The 20000-nt window shown below is 41.2% G+C and overlaps 2 protein-coding genes across 2 annotated transcripts in view; one reads left to right on the forward strand and one right to left on the reverse strand.

Moving 5' to 3' along the window:
• LOC138051401 (tetratricopeptide repeat protein 28-like) overlaps positions 1 to 20000 on the forward strand; it is a 695954-nt gene that overhangs the window by 116102 nt on the left and 559852 nt on the right. The gene's annotated exons all lie outside the window — the stretch shown is intronic.
• Positions 16814 to 20000, reverse strand: part of LOC138053156 (uncharacterized) — a 13744-nt gene continuing 10557 nt past the window's right edge. The window contains exon 3 of the mRNA XM_068899825.1: positions 16814 to 17210. Within this exon, the coding sequence (XP_068755926.1) occupies positions 16906 to 17210 (305 nt within the window). The 3' untranslated portion in view covers positions 16814 to 16905. The remainder of the gene's footprint in view (positions 17211 to 20000) is intronic.

Below are 20000 nucleotides of genomic sequence, written 5' to 3' on the forward strand. Positions count from 1 at the left end.
AAAACTGAAGGCTAGAAGATCAATTTTTTGTGTCTTATTATTGTCGAAATATAACGTCCTTTACAAAAAAACCAGGAAAAATCCTTTTTCATCTTGAAAGACCTTGAATTTGCCCAAAATCCTTGGTTGTTTTTCCAATTTGATCGCCCGCCATTTTGTTTGCTTTTTCTTCCGGTTACTTCCAAAAAAGGAATGTCTGCCGCCATGTTGTGACGTCATTGCGCACACGCAAGCAGATGGTTTTCACTAAAATCTTCTGTTACCGTACGAAGTAGTCCGCTTTTGTCGTCGTTAATACACATAAGTTTATGGCAGAACTTGAACCATATTCTTTCGAACCAATGCGAGAAAGTTCAGGATCCGAGGAACAGGAAGCAACCGAAAGGGAAGACTAAAGAAGGGGAAATACGACTTGGTGCAGCTGTGATTTTTGCTTGAACTGGGAGGCCGGGACAGCAAGAAAAGGAATGCATAGAGGAGCTATAAACAAAATCTCAGGTGAATTGATTGTATTCAAAAGGCAATAAAAACAACTTGATTACTACGAGATTCTGTTGGCTGCTATTGTTTTGTCTGTCATTTCGATTCAATTTGAGAAACTTTAGCTTTAATACAGCTCTTAACTATTGACAGATGTGCCGGCCGATCGAGCTATTCGTTGTGTAACGTAGCATTCTAGCTTTTCGACCGTGTGTTTGCAAAGAAAAGTGTTACAAACTGCCATAGTGGGGTCTGAGTCAAGCACGTGGATTGTGAGCGCTTCGATTAATGAACAACATGTATGTAAACACATAAGCTCTGTTCGTAATTTTGCGAATTTTCAAACTTTAATTAAACATCTTTATGATCGTTGTCGTGTTTATAAAACCCAGCTTGAAGTGCGAAGGCTATTCACGAAATGACGTGCCCCAGTTGCTTGCAAAAACAACTTTTCGGTTCACTTCTCCGGCGCTGGGTTTGCCACTGAAATCTCCCGAATAAAGAAAACATAGCTTACTCACTGGGTGTAAATGGAATTGATGGATTCGCAAAGTTAATATTTCATCAATTACATGCAATTGTCGCATCGACCGCTGTGGTCCTTCAAAACGGGAGAGTTCGAAATGATCCGAACAGATGTGACAGTGCTGGATATTTGGCAAGCTTTTTCTTCTAAATTCGGATGATCTATTCCTTGAGAAGGGCGTTACTAAAGACAGGAACGGAACGGAACGGAATCTACCGGAATAAACCGGAATATGCCGGAACAAGGCGGAATGACACCGGAATGAAACGGAATGGACTAGAATGGTACCAGAATATACCGGAATGAGGCGGAATGACAACAGAATAAGCCAGTATAAACCAGGAGGACACCAGAATCAAGCTGATTAGCGTAAACCGGAATGACAAGGAACAAAAAGTATTTTTTATCATTCTAGACTGTGAATGAATAAGTGTTGCAGAATAGAGAGACTGACAGAAAACAGAAACAGTTTACATTAAAGGGGAAGTAACAAGGCTTTGAACGACGATGGATCGATCGACCTTTTTTCTGTGCTTCTGACTTCTTTCTTCAAACAAGGAAACACTGCATTCAGGTTCGATGGCATTATTGCCAACAATCGGGAAGAGAAAAAGAGTCTTCAGGCCGTTTGAACAAATCTATTTCCAAATATCTCCATCACGTGTGGGTCGTGGGACACAAGCAAGCAGCAACGGTAATTGATTTGTGGTTCACTGAACTTGATTGTGATTGGTCAATACACAAGTGACCTGTCAGAATGAAATAAAAATGTTCACGGATTTTCTGACTCGCACAGTGAAAGCCGCCTCCGAGATCCATAGACAAAAACAATTAGCATAACATTTTTTTTTTCTTGCTACTGTATTTGTTCACAAAAAAAAAAGTTACTTCCACAACAAATTATTATTCATTTTCTCGTGATCAAAGTGTTCCAAATGTTACAAAAGGCAAAAACACATGCAATTCCCTTAGGGAATCACGTGACACAACAAAAGCTGACTGAAACAACGGAAAATCGGTCGGCGCTAACTAAAACACCAAATTTTGGCATTTTCAGGTTCATTCCGGTATATTCCGCTTTATTTGGGTGTCATTCCAGCTCGTTCCAGTATATTCCGGTACCATTCTTGTTCATTTCGTTTCATTCCGGTGTTATTCCGCCTCATTCCGGCATATTCCGGTTTATTCCGGTATAGTCCGTTCCGTTCCTTTCCGTTCCGTTCCTGTGTTTAGTAACGCCCCCTGAGAATGACTTCATTTTAAACAGGGAAACGATGAGAGTTATACTAGAACAGCCCACAATAGCGCACTGAACCATTTTTCAAGTTTCCCGCGTTCAAGCAAGTGTGCGGGCTATAAGGTGACTTGTATTTCCTAGTTTTTTGGCCTTGCGAAGTTTGCCAAAAAATGATTTGACGATAGGTCTATCCCGATTGGGCTGGCAAACTGGAAAATGGTGCTTCAAAAATGGCAAAGAAGTGCTTAAATAATGCTCGACCTTTGAAAAAGTTGCTCGACATTTACTGATTTTCACCAGTATGCCTGGTTTTTTTTTTGCTTAAAAAAAGAATTTCCCTTTTGTTAAGTTTTTTATAAATGTTCAGAGAACTAAAACATTTATGTCTTTTGAGCAAAAAAATTCTTCAGTGAAAGATATACTTTAAAGCCTAAGATGATTTCCAATTTGCTACACTTTAAACGCAACATTTCAACCATGTAACTTTTTGGGTGTTTAATTTAAATTAAAGGGTGTTCAAGGTTTCGTACGCGCCTTTGTACATGTGCTATATGAATACGTGAGAAAATCCTGCAATCTTAATACAGATTGAAACTGTTCGATAGTGACTTAAGTTTTTTTTGGAAACATTATTTGTTCGAAAAACCTTGAACATGCGACATAGAAATATTCGACAAGCCCACCTTTTCTTTTCCACTCTCTTCCTTCTGCGACAGCCGTCTTTGATGCTTCAGCAAACGTATTTGTTTCGCCGACGAAACTTTTAGATTTTGTTCAATACACACAGCTAGGTCTTTTCACAGCAACAATTACTGCTGTTGGGGTTTTATACGCTTTCGAGGGGGATGAAACTAGACACATGTCTAGACTCAGAACACATATTAACATTTAAAAAACAGAAGATTCCACCGAAAAATGAAAATGTAAAGAAAAGTTGGCCTGCGAAAATAAAACACGGATGGATTCCTCAAACCTGAAAACCTGACTGCTATATATTGTCTGTTTGGGTCTGTCATTTTGCCGAGGAGGACTTCAAGCAGGATGTTCAGGTATATGAATATTGGTCTTGGTAACGTTCTCTTCATACTGAAATCTTTGTCAACCAGTCCAAAATATCATTGTATTGGAGCGAATCATGCAATATATTGACGACTTTCACTGTTATGCGCTTTTCCAGGCAGTAAAATAAACAACTTGAAATGTAGTTAAATTTTGTTAGCTTCATAGACACTACTGAAACGATTTACTCTCACCACTCTGGAACGAAGAAACGAAAAAATCATAGCAAAATCGGAGTTGCCAAAAAATTGAGACCGTTACGACAAGCCCATTTGAGGAAACTTTATTAGGCAACATATATACACTAATGCCTTTCGTAATCTTTGGCCAGTCCCGAATTTAAGTTCACTTCGGCGCTCTAAGAGAGCCTTGACGACAATACTCACTTAAGATTGCTTATTTCTCAATTATGAGGTAAAAGTAATTGCAAAATATTTGTTATGATAACGAAGCATGATTGTAATCAGTTTTGCCGAATTTCATGCTAAGTATTCTAAAGTTAATTGTTTCGATAGGATAATAACAGGTTCCGAAAAACATAGTCGACGAAATGAGGAAATAAAGCAAAACAGTTTTTTGGAGGCTGACTTGGAGGATAACAAAACAATAGCAACAGTCGCGAGTTTATGTGTACAAGGTAGGGTTACGTTTATGCAAAGGTTGGCCGTGTAGCACTTATATTTTAACAGACTTAACCATTAGAGGGTAATGTGAAGTGCTAGTTTTCTACTTATATAGACCATGTGAGCGTTAGCCCTACTAATGGAATTGGTCCAGTTAGATATAAGGTAAAGGTAAAGTCACTTTATTTAACGTCGGTACTTCTTTCAGTTACGAAACTGGTATCAATGGAAGCCAACGGAGCTCCCTTTAGCCCCCTCCCCCTGTCAGTGCTCCGTTTTACGGATATTTAAAGCTACTGCACACGGATCAGGGGAAAGTCGAAACAGAAATTTAAGTTACCGAGGATCGAACCGAGGACATCTCGCTCCGAAAGCCGCACACTAGCCATCTGAGTGACGACTGCTCCTTCTCCGACTCTTCTTCCTATAGAAATGCGCCAGAGGACTGGACACTGTAGAAATACACGTGGAATACCTCAACATTGTGTGGATTTCCTGTGTAACAGGCCCATACAAGGACAGAGAAAAACTCTGACCAGGATGACATTGGCATCTTAAATTCCCATGACCTGCTCCTTGTAGCTCAGTCGGTAGAACAATGCTGATCTAACCCGAAGGTCGTAAGTTCAATTCCCGACCCTGATCAGAGTTGTTCTCTGTCATTGTATGGACCCAATTCCATTAGTAGGGCTAATGCTCACATGGTCTATATGGGTAGAAAACAAGCACTTCACATTACCCTGTAATAGTTAAGTCTGTCAAGTTTATATGGCGAGTTCTAATACTTTGTGGAAACTGTAAATCAAACGTTATTATACCAGGGAAATACCGGGAGCAAATCCTTTTGGAGTCGAGTGAAGAAGCAGCGAATAGGCAGAGTTCAATATGTCAAGATTAAGGCGTGGCTACGAGGCCTTATGGTCAAATTTTACGGCTCGATTCTAAACAAAACAATCTTGGAATTTAACCGTAAAGCCTCGTAGCTAACCATGTGTGAATATTGACATATCGAACGTGTGCTATTAGGAATACGGGACTCAATCCCAGGCCACATTAGAGGAAGGCGAATGCTTTCACTGCGCCACATCTGTTCCCCAAAGACGAAAATTGTTGTGAAAAAAATTGGGAAACCAGGAATTTAGCAAAGTGTTTTTAGGATTTAGAACTCGTGAGCAAAGGCCAACCAAAAGATCTAACTTTGCATTCCGGTCTGACGGGTTTGTAGCTAATAATATACCTTTTCCTGTCTTCAAGTAACTCGTGAAAGTTGTTCTGAAAGAGAACCTTTGCAATAAGCCAACATCTCTGTTGTCGTGTGACAGTTGTTGAAATCTTCTTCTCTGGACTAGTCAGAACTGGACGAAAAATATAAATTACTATCTGGGAAACAGGAAACCTGAACCGTTGGTTATCAAATTGATGTTGCAGCACCATTGGTCTTCCTGCTCTGGGTCTCACTTGGTATATTAAAATTTACTTTCCGTCGAGTGGGCGGCAAAAATTCGCAATTGATGGTTTACGATAAAAATTTGTTTGGCGTTTGCGGCATATGGCAGGCTTCTTCATTTCAAAAATGCCTTTCTCTTTTCTTGAGAATTTGCTGTGTCCCTCTTTTTTTTTTTTTTAGAATCTGTTAGATAACTTGCGAACAGGCAAGAAAGAAGCCGAAATCAAGTGTACAAGTTCCCAGATTTTTGGTGGAACTTAAAGTTCAGCCTGCCGTTCCCTGCAAATCCTTGGAGACCCAGGCACAATCCAGTGGGGAGGGGAGAAAGGGGAAAAAAATTTCACGATCAAGAAAAAAGAGTCCTTCCCGATCTTGTTTCCACCCCCACCCCAACGGAATGCAGCAAACGTGGATAGTAAGGAAAGGAACTTTATTTAAAGGAGAACTGAAGGCTAGAAGATCAATTTTTTTTGTCTTATTATTGTCGACATATAACGTCCTTTACCCAAAAAAACAGGAAAAATCCTTTTTCTTCTTGAAAGGCCTTGAATTTGCTCAAAATCCTTGGTTGTTTTTCTAATTTGATCGCCCGCTATTTTGTTTGCTTTTTCTTCCGGTTACTTCCAAAAAAGGAATGTCCGCCGCCATGTTGTGACGTCATTGCGCACCAGCAAGCAGATGGTTTTCACCAAAATCTTTCTGTTTATGGCCGAACTTGAACCATATTCTTTCGAACCAATGCGAGAAAGTTCAGGATCCGAGGAAGAGGAAGCAACCGAAAGGGAAGACTAAAGAAGGGCAAATACGACTTGGTGCAGCTGTGATTTTTGCTTGAACTGAGAGGCCGGGACAGCAAGAAAAGGAATGCATAGAGGAGCTATAAACAAAATCTCAGGTGAATTGATTGTATTCAAAAGGCAATAAAAACAACTTGATTGCCACGAGATTCCGTTGGCTGCTTTTGTTTTGTCTGTCATTTCGATTCAATTTGAGAAACTTTAGCTTACAGCTCTTAACTATTAACAGATGTGCCGGCCGATCGAGCTATTCGTTGTGTAACGTAGCATTCTAGCTTTTCGACCGTGTGTTTGCAAAGAAAAGTGTTACAAACTGCCATAGTGGGGTCTGAGTTAAGCACGTGGATTGTGAGCACTTCGATTTATGAACAACATGTATGTAAACACATAAGCTCTGTTAGTAATTTTGCGAATTTTCAAACTTTAATTAAATATCTTTATGATCGTTGTCGAGTTTATAAAACCCAGCTTGAAGTGCGAAGGCTATTTAGAAGGCCTTTAGAATCTCTGTACGGTGGCCAATTTACATTATCAACTCCGTTGATAAAACCAAATTTTTGTGTACTACTTCCCCACCGACGCAGCACCACAGTTTCTTTAGAAACTACCCCCTTCATTCATTTGTTATTCATGAAATGACGTGCCCCAGTTGCTTGCAAAAACAAATTTTCAGTTCACTTCTCCGGCGCTGGGTTTGCCACTGAAATCACCCGGCTAAAGAAACCATAGTTTACTCACTGGGTGTAAATGGAATCGATGGAGTCGCAAAGTTAACATTTCATCAATTACATGCAATTATCGCATCGACCGCTGTGGTCCTTCAAAACAGGAGAGTTTGAAATGATCCGAACAGATGTGACAGTGCTGGATATTTGGCAAGTTTTCTCTTCTAAATTCGGATGATCTATTCCTTGAGAAGGACTTCATTTTAAACAGGGAAACGATGAGAGTTCTACTAGAACAGCCCACAATAGCGCACTGAACCATTTTTCAAGTTTCCCGCGTTCAAGCAAGTGTGCGCATTGACGTCACGCTTAGCGCCCAAGCCTGCTATAGTATAGCCAAAATGGCGGACTTCCATCAAGTGATCAATACGGATCTTTCTGGCCTCATAAAAACGTCAAAATGTAAGGAACCTCTCAAATACTCGATTATTTCCTTTAACTAAGTCAGGTACTACAAATTTGGCGAAGGAAAAAATATTTCATTTTTATCTTCAGTTCTCCTTTAAGTGTCTAGTCTTCTAGTGCTGGAGCATTTATTGGGGACACTGTAAACTAAAATCAATAATTAGCACAAACCAAGTTAAATGCTGGGTTTTGAGTAGAGGGAAAAACCGGTGTACCCGGAGAGAAACCTCTCGCTGCAGAGTAGAGAACCAACAAACTCATCCCACATATGACATCGAATCTGTGAAATGAACCTGGCCCACATTGGTGGGAGGCGAGTACTCTCGCCACTGCGCCACCCTTGCACTCCATAATAATGTATGTCATTTGAAGCCTTTCGTTGTACAAGATGTTGGATACTTGATCAAAAAAGGGAATGGCAAACGCAAGTGTGGTTTCTTCCTTTCAGTTACCGGTACAACCTATCGCGATTCCAGCGACAATTAGAAAAACATTTTAGCAAAAGCACTATCAAGTGTGTTGCGTAACGTTTAAACAACAGTTGCTCCCACCTTCCAGCGAAGAATTATCCATTTCTGGGACTTTTGTCGGAAAGCTCTCTGTGTGTCATGCTTCCTAAAAGGTCTTTTTACGATATTAGGTCTAAAGGGAATTAACAAAATCTGTGAAACGTTACATCAGTTGAACCCGAATGATGAATGCTCCAATCTCAGCTACCACATATTAATAACTCAAAATCATGATTGTTCCCACAGAAATATCAAATAGTGTATTAAGAAATGCTATATCTGCAAATATTTAACAACTATTCTACAAGGGCGCGCTGGATATGAAGTGATAGATAACGTGCCTCGTTGGTTATAATTATTTTATATCAGCAAGCCCGAGTAGAATAATTGTATTATTGAAATTCTGGAATCAACAACTCTTCTTTGGTGTTCCCGGGGGTAGTATTGTCGACTAAAGCACCGATTTAAATACAATCGAATACAATCGTTAGGCTATTAGTCTCTCCCCCACGGGGCTTTTCAGGACTAATTTACAATGCTTTGTCAGGGACTTTAGCCAGACGGCTTCTTACGCAGTTTACAATTAATTTTTATGGAGGTTAAAGATGCCCCCGTCCAGATAAGGTTAGACCACAACACCGGGGACTACGTCCCCTACTCTTATTGAACAGTGAGTGGGTTCTTTAACGTCCCATACTATTTAATTTCCAACAAGGGTTATGAGACGGGACCTCCGGTTTACAGTCCTTATCCGAAAAGACTTGAAAGTCTAACCATTTGCAGATGTAATTACAAAGGCAGCACATTCTCCTCAGTTATTTTAAGATCCTGAGTGTTGGTCCGGCCGGAGTCGAACTCACGACCTCCTGCATGACAGCCCGATGTTCAACCAACTGAGCTACCGGTGTGCGGTGGTCCAAAACGGCCGTTGTCGGCCTTTGTCGGCCATTTTTTTCTGAGAGCTGCAAAAATGTTTTCAGCTCGCTTTATCGCTGACGCATTCCTTGACCATATTAGGTACAGCAAAAATAGCAAAGGTGTCCAGAGTTTGAGTAGCCAACCAGCGCGCGCATTCAACGCTATCCACTGTTTCGGTATATACATTTATGTACATGCAAAAACCTGATACCCTGTGTCCGGCGAGCCAATTACAGTGCTGGCAAACTGAAAGCCGTAGTTCACCTTTTCATAATCTCCAAGACGATCAAACGCACAAGCTAACCTCCTGACTCCAATTCTCGAATTGAGAAATAATCCGCAACATGGTTGCAGAAACTAGACCTACCCAATGTTACAGGGATAGAGTTCATAAGAAGTCCGGTGCGGATACAGTGTTTCGAATTCACCATTTTCCCCAACAGCTTATAAATCGAAAATAGCTAGAAAAACTTCTGCCGCCATATATTGGCGCAAAAACTAGGTAGGGGCACAAAAAGATATTTATACAGAGTGCATAACAGAGGTTCTTTCAAAAATAATTTACAAAGTTTTTAGGGAGTAAACTGGAGGCAAAAACGGAAAAGAAAACGGTACGTTTTGAGGACTGCCTTGGGGTGCATTCCTTTGGGATGATCCGAAAAAGGATCACTGATCTAAGATCACTTGAATCATGGTGCTTCAAAGGAACCAAAAATCCTTTCCCAGAGAGGATTTATCGGTACCTCTGATGCACCGTGATCCAAGATTACTTGGATCAGTGATCCTTTTTCGGATCATCCCGAAGGAACGCACCCTTGATCAACACGAACGAAAGAACAGAAGGAGGTAGTCATTCAGTTTATATTGCTCAGCTAAACAGTTGAAGTGTAATCTGCGAACTCTTGCTTTTGCTCCGACAAAATCCCCTTTCCACCTCTTCCGCTTTCCTTTCCGACGAAGTCTGGAAGCGGCTTTCCTCGTGTCTCGGGTAACAACATCGCGATTACACTGGCGGAGAATGATGTGGCGCCGAAGACGATCGGTGGAACCCAAACGAGTCCTGTAGCATCCGTTTAAAACAATAAAGAGTGAAGCAATACAAACAATCAACTGGCACAAAGTCTTTAAGGGGGTGTTTCTCTTAACTACAAGCCTGTTGCTAAGAACGAAATTCTGCCACCGAATGTCAGCGGTGTTCTCAAGGACACAAGTACCGCCCGCCGACCGACCACCAAAATGGCTGCCGGTCGAGCAACGTTTTTTTTCCAAGCTTTTGTTATTAGTTCTTTAAGTCTCTGAATAATTCAGCACCTCTTGAAATTAATGAATAATAATATGGTTACAGTCCAAGTCGTAATCTTAGATCCACAAACCAATGCCTCCTTTTCATCCCCAGGTCTTATCAAAGGACCAATGGTGACACTGCATTTTCTGTGGCAGCTCCGAAGTTACGGAATGCTCTGCCCATCAGTGTTAGGCAAGATGGTACCAGTTGGTTACGGTCAAGAACATGTTTAACCCGACTAATTTGTGTGAGACTTGACATGCAAGATGAAGTTGTTTTTAAAACATGGTCATCAAAAGTTAGTTGCGAGTCGAGAACAACCCCAAGATCTTTGAGCGAAGATGCAAGAGCGAGATCTTTTCCAAGCAGAGATATTTTGAAATCAGGAAGTTTGGCAAGTAATTTCCGGCTTCCAATTAAGACTATGAGTTTTGTTTTGTCAGGATTTAAAAGTAAAAAATTATTAAAACACTAATTGCGTATTAAAAGAAGGTCACTATTTAGAAATTTTCATAACTATCGAACAATCACTCATCTTAAAAGAAATCTGAAGTTTAGTGTCATCAACGTAACATTGTGTCAAACAGTTTCTTGGAACCGAAGGTAAGTCAGTAATGTAAATGCTAAAAAGAAGCGGCCCAAGAATGCTTCCTTGGGGAACACCACTATTTAGACGCATCGAACTCGAAAGGGTCGAGTTAATACGCACGACTTGTTGTCTGTTGGTCAGGTAACTAGTAAATCATGGGAGAGCGTATTTAGAAATGCCAAGATCTTGTAGTTTTAAAAGGAGAATATCATGATTTATGCTGTCAAACGCCTTACTCGTGTCCAACAAGACCATAGCAGAGAGATCCTGCTTATCCATGCCAGTCAAAATGGCATCAGTGGAAGAGATAAGTGTTGTTTCTGTGGAATGACATTTCTTATTTCCACTTTGTTTCGCAGGAAGACGGTTGTTTGTTGTTAAATATGCCGTCAATTGATTCAACACAATTCTTTCGCACACTTTTGACAATACTGGTAATAACGAGATCGGTCTGTTAATACTAGGTTGATTATGATCTCCCTCTTTTGGAATAGGTATTACTTCTGCTTGTTTCCATCCTCCAGGGAAAACGCCACTGGCAAGAGAGGCATTGATGACGTAAGTGATCGGCGACAAAATAACTGACAGTCCATCCTTGATTACACGTGTAGAAATTTTATCAGAGCCCGGTGTTTGGTTTGATGGTAACAATGCGATGACCTGTTCAACTTGCTTACAATTAACAAGATGGAATGAAAATTGTTCAGACAATAGTCAATGCGTAGGGATGAAGGTTGTTTTCGTAAGATCGTAATTACATTCAGAGGCTAGTGCTTTAATTTTGTCAACAGTGGGCTCGGCCGACCGAGGTAAAAAATTTATTAAAGGAGTTTGCGACGGATTCCTCGTCCTGATTATACACCAAACAACTTGATGAATTCCTAGGAAGGATAGATCTTATAGTTTCCACAAGTTGCCCGAAGAATTATTTTGGTTATTTGCAATCTGGTCCCGAACAAACTCTCTTTCAGCTATTCCGATGTCGCGTTTAACCTCTCGTTTGTAATTCCTGAAACCCGACCAGGCAAGAGGATCGTTAGATGTATGGGCCAGTTTCTTCCATTTGTCTCTTGTTCTCATTAACTCGCGTATTTCAGACGTGATAAATGGGTTGGGACGGCTGCGAATTTTGATCTTTTTAACAGGTGCGTGTCGGTCTAAGATTTGCTCAAAAAGCTGGTAAAAGGCATAGAGGCAGTCATCAACATCCTCAAACGTTTCGATTAAATGCCAGGGGACCTGTAAGAGGTCACGGGTAAATGCTTCCGGATTGTAGTTCTTATAGCTCCTGGTTAAAATTTATACATGTCGGTTTGGGACGACTCTTTTTCAAGTTCAAGACAACAAGTATTAGTTCATGATCACTTATAGAGGAGGGAGAAACTTTTGCTTCCTGCACTAAATTAACATTTGAGACCAAGACGACATCAATCAATGATTCCGTGGACTCTGTAATCCTCGTTGGGTGACTAATAACTTGCGATAAATTGAAAGAAGAGCAAAACCTCACGAGGGCTTGTGCAGGTGGGTCTTGCAAGGCCAATAAGTTACAATTAAGATCACACAAGATGTAAACGGCAAGTTCGACGACAGAGCTGAGATTAATGTATTGCTAAAGTCGGAATCGAAACAATCCAATTATAAATTAGGAGGTCTGTAGGCCGTGCAGAATAGAAACGATTTGAAATTACGTACTTGAATTTTTAGCCAAAGTTGATGCAAGCCAGACTCAGAAATGTAGGAAATATCAGATAGTCGTTCAACCCAATAATCTTGCCTGACAAAGGCGCAAACACCTCCTCCGTGTTTGTTTACGCGGTGGACTGACGATGTAAAATGTACCCAGGAAATTCCACTTCAGCGTCGGAAACAGAGCTATCAAGCCGCGACTCAGAAATTGTAAAAATATCGATTTTGTTAGAAATAACAGTTTCCCTAGCCAGAATAAGATGTTCCTGGTTCTTCAGCGAACGAATATTCAGATGTGCTATCTTGATATTACAGGTAGTTTCACGTCGTCCTCGTGGTCTGCTTGATTTATTACCGTTATTCATTGGCATCCCAGGGTTAAGTTCAATGTCGCCAGAAAGCATAAGATGATGGATTGAAAAAGTGGAGGCTGAATTAGGGTAATAGCATATTTTGAACTTGAAATACTTGCCTCTTCTTGGAAGTTTAAAGTCAGTAGTAGTCGCAGCATTCGGTTGTGATGGAATGTACGGCTGAGTTGAAAAAAATTCTTTAAAAGCAGCTCGAACCGATGAAATCCATCATAGAAAAAGCAAACCCGCCGTCGATAGGAGGGCGGAGGGGTTGGCGCAGTGGTAGTCAATTTTTGTGGAAGCGATCTTCCTCTTATATAGGTGAGATGGAGGTATATTAATAATAAATTCAGCCCTTCTCTTACCCCTATATACGGAGCAGCCATTCCTCCAACTCGAGCACACAGTGGCGAAAAACCCACTCCGATGGTTCTTTAAACAATCAAGCATCATCGAGGACAGTGAAAATAATGCACAAAAGAACAAAAAAAGATGTGAAAATCCAAGATATTAACTTCACAGTTAATTTTAACTTGTTGAAACATTTACAGATTCTTACCTGATCACTGTTGGATAAAGTTCAGCGGTGTGGATGTTTATCTGGTAATAGAAAGCAGAGATTGTAACCTTGCCGATCGCGATGGCAATGTGTTCTTCTTGAGGGGAACATTGGGGTATATTAGAAACCGCAAAACCGAAGAGCAAATCATCCAAAACCGCAAAAAAATTCGGCCAAAACCGAAAACCGCAAACAAAACCGTCAAAAAACCGATGCAATAGTGACAAGTGGGGCATACAGAGCAACCTACACTAACACTTTATGTAATCAAAGTATTTGTGAGTGTCATAGACTTGTCTAAAGCCTTCATATCTTTAGTATCTGCTAAAATCATAGGCTTTATTTCTGCCGCTCTCTCGAGCCCAGACTTTGTGGGCTCATTTTCCGTAAAGCAGCTGGCAATGGAGCCAACAAAACTTAGGAGAATTTGCACACAGGTCCTCTCTAGAATTGCAATTGCAAAAAGTTATATCTTCGGAAACTTCAATCGAAAATCTCTAATTGAACATTTCTATTTGATAACTAAGACAAGACAGTTTGGAGATTCGAATGGAATGTTTAATCTTGGTCTAAAACATGCGATTGCACTGAGGAAGCTAACCGGTACAAATTGTTCCTTGTTTTACATGGCAGCAGGAACTTGCTCAAAGGTTAAATGTGGTAATAAACAGATACTTACTTAAAACAGCAGTCGAATATTGAAGCTCACCGCTCCCCCCGGGGGGGAGGGGGGAACTCCCATATAAAAAGGGGAGGGATGCTCATCGGAAATTTTACAATTAACCCCTAAAGGAGACCAGTCTGGGAAAGGCCTAGACTTTTTTTGACCCCTAAAAGAGACCATATTATAGCACAGAGAAATAAAAAATACAGCGACTTTTGATGATGGCAAAGACATTATCATCTAATACTTTCACCTGCGAGACGAAATATAAAAGTGTAAATATAGACTTTTATATTTCTTCGCGCGCAACCCTAAAGGAGACCTTCACGGCTACATATGATTGCATTTTGCCCAAAACACCCTAAGTGAGACCAAAATCCGAAATTTACACCCCCAAGCGAGACGACGAGCATCCCTCCCCTTTTTATATGGGACCCCCACTCCCCGAGCACCGCCCTTCCATATCACGACGTTGCACCAAAGAGAAAATTCGTCGATGTCCATAATTCATCTTGCTGGCCTTGGGAATTGTTGTCATCTGCACTGAGTTCGTCACTACTTTCATCAAATTCTTGCTGGCCTTCATATTCAGAGTCACTAGCTTCCTCACTCATTTCATGCTCGTTCAGATCTTCATGGGTTCCTTCATCTTCATCCACTCCGCACCAACTCGGGCATCATTCGACACGCGTGATCCCCTACCGTGACATTTACTTTGTCACACATTCCTCTCAATCATTTTGGCGTTTCGCGGCTATAGAGTGTTTTCATGGGACGTCTCCGGCAATTGAGCTCTATTATCACTCAAGCGTTTTCTTTCGTTTCGGAGGAAAAACAAGGTTACTGATCACGTGAGTGAAAACAGACATCAGTTTGCCATTAGAACTAAGGAAAGCAGCGTCCCTCAGTCAATTCAAATGACTGATTAAAGAGATTATCTAAGCCATTATTCTAAACGTGGCATTCATGGAAAGCAGCTTTTATTGTATGATATTGAGTAAGATAGTTAATGTGCTTTACATAGTTTTATCTATAGTTGGTTTTAAATTTTTAATTGTACATATGGTTTTTATATCGCTGATGAATTGTACCGTTGTTAAATAAAGATTAAATAAATAAATAAATAACACTGTATTAGAGATCAATTGCCGCTCAAATCTAAGAGAAACCGGAACCCAAATAGGACAAAATAGGAAAACCTAAAAAGCACATCGAATAGCAAAACCGAAAAACCGCTCAAGTTTTCTACAAAAACCGAAAACCAATTGTTAAAAACGAAAAATCCGCAAACCAAAACCGAAAAACCGAAGTCTTTTCGCACACAAACCGAAAAACCGAAAATCCCAATGTCCCCCTCCTTCTTGTTTTCCTTAGTCAAAAGAAAATTATGTCATCATACATGTCGTTCTTATAGCGGACAGAGTTAAACAAAAGCGGCTACTTATTTAGTCCACGGTATGGAGAGTTCTTTTTCAATGGTCCATTTCCGAGTTCTGTTTTCCTAAGAAACGAGACTTGGTGCGAACTTCAAATCATAAACGGAAATGAAGTTAATTCTATGAAGATACTTCACTCAGTTTGGTTTGAATGATTTCGCTGGCAAACTCGTTTTGAAACGAAGGGAGCCAGTCCTTACGTGCTTGTCAGTATTATCGTGCGTTCGACTGACCCTATTCAAAAATAAGAGATTCAAAACGATATGTTTGGTGTTTTGAAGCAACAAGGGTAATAAAGATATGTTTAAAATAGCATTTTATCAGGTGTTTGATCATTTTAATGGGAACCTCCGTAAAAACGAAGGTTTTCTAAGTAATGTTTAAAAAACTCGCAGCAGTGTTTTGTCGGCTTTAAAAACACGAGCCGTAGCCCTTAATGATTGGCTTAAGGACGTTCGCGCGAAAATTTTTCAATATTGATTTTTTTCTGAAACTTTTACCACTGTAAGATGATGAGTTAGTTATGTCAGAAATGTAAAAAAAATGGGGGGTCACCGACTTCGTTTTGGACAGAACATGCCCAGAAAAACACCCAAAATGTGACAAAATCGGGCTTCGTTAGCGAATAAGGCCAGTGTCTGTAAACCCAAATATATTGCAATTAAATCTTTGAAGTGAAATTTTCTCTGCCAAATATTGTTTAAGTGGACTTATAAAGTGAATTTAGTCAACTGGTGAGGTTACTTAAAGATCAAGTTCGCATTTAGCGACCACAGTTTCACGCGCCTTGCAGCCGCAAGATGGCAGGATTTGATGTCCCGTGAGCAGAAATCTTGAATTTTTTTAACTTCCCACATTGATTTTTTGTTCATTTTTGGACAACGTGGAGATAATTGTAAATAAAATCCGTTTCTGGAAAGAAAAATAGGGGTCACCGAACGTCCAAGACCGTTAAATCCAGGCAAAGCTATAGCAATGGCCTTTTGCCCTATCATTTCTCATTTTATTACTTAGCGCGCGCGCTCGTGTATGACGTGGCGTGTGCATTTGCGTGCGCAGTAAGGATGCGCAGAAACAATTGGCGCGAACGTCCTTAAGGTAAGTCCCTCGTTTTGCACCGCGCATCTTATACTGCGCATAACATTGTGACTTCGGAGATGATGGCATTTCATGCTGGCCATCTAAAGAGAGGCAACAATGTCCGCTTTTGCTGTTCAAGAGCCTTTAAGTGCAATCATGATAGTTCTTCTCGGTTACGGTGTTGTTTTGGAACTCGCCCGAGTCCTTTCGCGGAAAAAGATCACTTTGAAGCAGAAATTGCCCCTTTGCCACCTAATTATCATCGTGTTGCGAAGAAACAAGCACGGTGACCCCCCCCCCCCCCACCCCTAATTTTTAATGGTCTCATATACTCGTAATAGGCACACAGAAAACATATTTTAAGACATATTTTAAGGAGAAAAAAGTTGGATGGTAGAAGTTGTAGTATTTACACATAAATGACGTGAAACTGCATTTGGAGACCGACACCGAGTGCATCACCGAGTGTGGTGATGACTGTAAACAATACCAGCCACTATATTTAAACTTTTTTGTTGAACCAGTCACTGATCAGAATTCCCCACCTCATCCTGTCGTTCTCGTGATCTTCGGTGCGCCTTTTCCCTCACACCTGAATCGTCATTTTCATCAAACAAGTCAATAGCTGTTCCATCAGCCATAATAATCCTGTCACACTCAAGGCGTCCTCCCTCAGCGGGTCGCGGTAGCTGAACGACAGTTCCTTCTCCAATGCTGTTGCCATTATCAGATCCTCTGCTACTGTTACTACCTTTTGCTGATAGTTTCTGATGAGGTTTTGCATTATCTGTATGCACTGGGCGATCTCTAGAACCCACAGGAACCGGTGTTGTGACAAAATTTAATGCAATGTAATACAATCTTAGCATTAAATTCTCTGCACTGCTACAGTAAAACCACCTAAAAGTATTAAAGGATGATTTTAAAAAGTTTTTTAAAGTGCAAAGTAAGCAGTGGCAAAATGAGACCTACCATCTTGGACAAAACTCGTTGGGAAAATGTGGCGCTCTGATTTGTCTGTGATTAAGATTAAATTCTTCCTACTTTAATTTCCCCCCTCCCCCCATTCCAATGTTGGTTCAAAAAACGGCCAAAGGCTTGCACAGTATTTTGCATCATTATTATCAGCATTGGTATGAGGGGGGGTGGGGAGGGGGGGGGTAAGGACCAATATACTTTGTGAGTGCATGTCAAATGATGCTAAAGCTAGAATTTTTCCAAGAGTTTTGTCCAATTTGGATTGTAGGTGTTGTGGGGGAGGGGGGAGGGAGGCCACCATAGAAACTACTGTACTGTGAGCCTCGCTGTGCCAATGCCTTACCAATGGATTGCCAATGCCTTGCCAATGGATTGCCCCCACCGCAGAGACCCTCTCCTGCATCCCAGTTCTAACTAAAAGTACAGAATCATGCAAAAGTAAGTTGACAGTCTCGACTCGATCCTCACGAGAATTGAGGATCAAGAATTGATTCGAGAATTGAGAGTCGATTCACTTGAAATCAAACTCTATCCTCGACACATGATTCTCGCAAAATCACAGACGAGAAACCTTCAAGTTGTCACTTATTCATAATCGATTCAACTTTCGCAAAAGCATTACTTCTCGATAACTAACAACAGGAACTGTTTGATTCCCGACATCCGTTCCTTGATCCTCGCGAGAATCGAGATTCGAAAGAGATTGCACGGTACTGTAATTTCACAGTAGACACTGATCAGGAATTATTTTGTTCCTGCTCAGAATGGCATCCTTTCATAAACTAGACAGGGTAACAATGACCCCCAGCAAACACCTATTAAGATAAACTAAGTATAAAGCCAGGATCCAAGCTAGGATCCGAGCCAGGATCCGAGCTAGGATCCGAGCCAGGATCCGAGCTAGGATCCGAGCTAGGATCCGAGCCAGGATCCGAGCTAGGATCCGAGCCAGGATCCGAGCTAGGATCCGAGCTAGGATCCGAGCTAGGATCCTAATGTTGCATAATAATAATTAGGTGAATGACATATAGTTCGTGTTTGTTGTATTCTGTGCTTAACGATAACTCACAACCGCATTTAAGACTGCTTTAAGCTCAAGACCTTCCTAATAACATTCTCCCGCTCTCCTAATATCCCGTATGTCCATCACGTGACCTACACTACATCCCTCCTTTTCTTTACAGAATATAAAGCATATTCCTTAGTGGTCAAACACAATCCAAACGCTGAGTTCGAATCAATAAGTCGCAGTCATTCTCAACCAAAAAAAAACATTGTCCTTGAGGTTCAAGACATTTATACTACTTTTTTTTTCTTTGCAACAACAACGTTGTTCAATCTTAAAGAGCAGATAATAATCACTGTTCACTGTTGATCCCATTCCCATGTCATGATGATCCACCGGTGGCTCTTCTTCATGATCACTACTTTTATCAGGTTGCTCTTCTCTTGTGTTAAATTTCTTGACTTCTGTCACGTTCCTATGGTATTGACCTTTCTGACTCTTTGGCGGGGACTGAATCACCACACTATTACCCTTTCTCTCTACGATTTCATAAGGCTCAGGCTGAAAATTGGTTGACAGCTTGTTCGACTTTTTCTGCTTTAGAAGCACCTGGTCTCCCACTTGGAGATCGCAAGGTTGAGCGCCTCTACTTGTGTCTGCATAAATCTTCGCCTTAGTCTTCTTTTCCCAGTCACGGTCTCGTAGTTCCTCATCATTTACTGCTCTCTCGCATAACTCTGGCAGCTTTGTGCGTATTCTTTGGCGAAACAATGACTCTGCCGGGCAGACTCCGGTAACACTGTGTGGCGTTGTTCTATAGGTTGCGAGGTAGTGAACGAGCTCTATCCTCCAATCTTTACCTTCCGCTTGTGCGATCCTCATACTCTTGAGCAAACTCCGGTTTTGTCGCTCTACCTCGCCATTGGCTTGGGCCCATAATGGAGTAACCTTACGGTGTAGAATGCCATTATCCACAAGGTACTTCTCAAATTCTTCGGATCGGAACTGCGGTCCGTTATCACTCGTTATGCTCACAGGTAGACCATGGACAGCAAATATTCTCTCAAGACGCAAGATGATCTGGGACGCGACGATTGATGTCAAGATTTCTACTTCATAGTATCTGGTGTAATAGTCAACAACGACCAACAGGTACTCCCCATGTGGCATCGGCCCCAAAAGGTCTAAAGACAAGTCCTGCCATTTGCCTTGCGGTAGTTCAGTGGGCATCAAAGGCTCTGGTGACGTAGGTTGTCCGACTAATTGACATCCATGGCAGGACCGCACATAGCGTTCTGCATCTTTGTCTATCTCAGGCCACCAAACTTTTGTTCGCAGCCTTAATTTCGTGGCAACTATCCCCACGTGACCCTCGTGTGCAATAGACAGTACCCGCTGTCTTAAACTACGGGGGATAACGATGCGGGTCCCCCGCAGAACTACTTTGCCCTTGGTACATAGTTCTCCTCTTACTGGAAAATATTGAACTGTTTCTTTGTTGTTCCAGTCACCAACACGAATGCACTGTCTGACATCAGAGAGCTCCTTATCGTTATGTGAATGCTCTTCCACCTCCCGTGTCGTCATGGCTTTTGGAGTCGCTGTCTGGGCTACGAATCGCACATACTCCTCCGC

Source organism: Montipora capricornis, chromosome 6 (assembly GCF_036669925.1).
Source record: "Montipora capricornis isolate CH-2021 chromosome 6, ASM3666992v2, whole genome shotgun sequence".
NCBI classification, from domain to species: Eukaryota; Metazoa; Cnidaria; class Anthozoa; order Scleractinia; family Acroporidae; genus Montipora; species Montipora capricornis.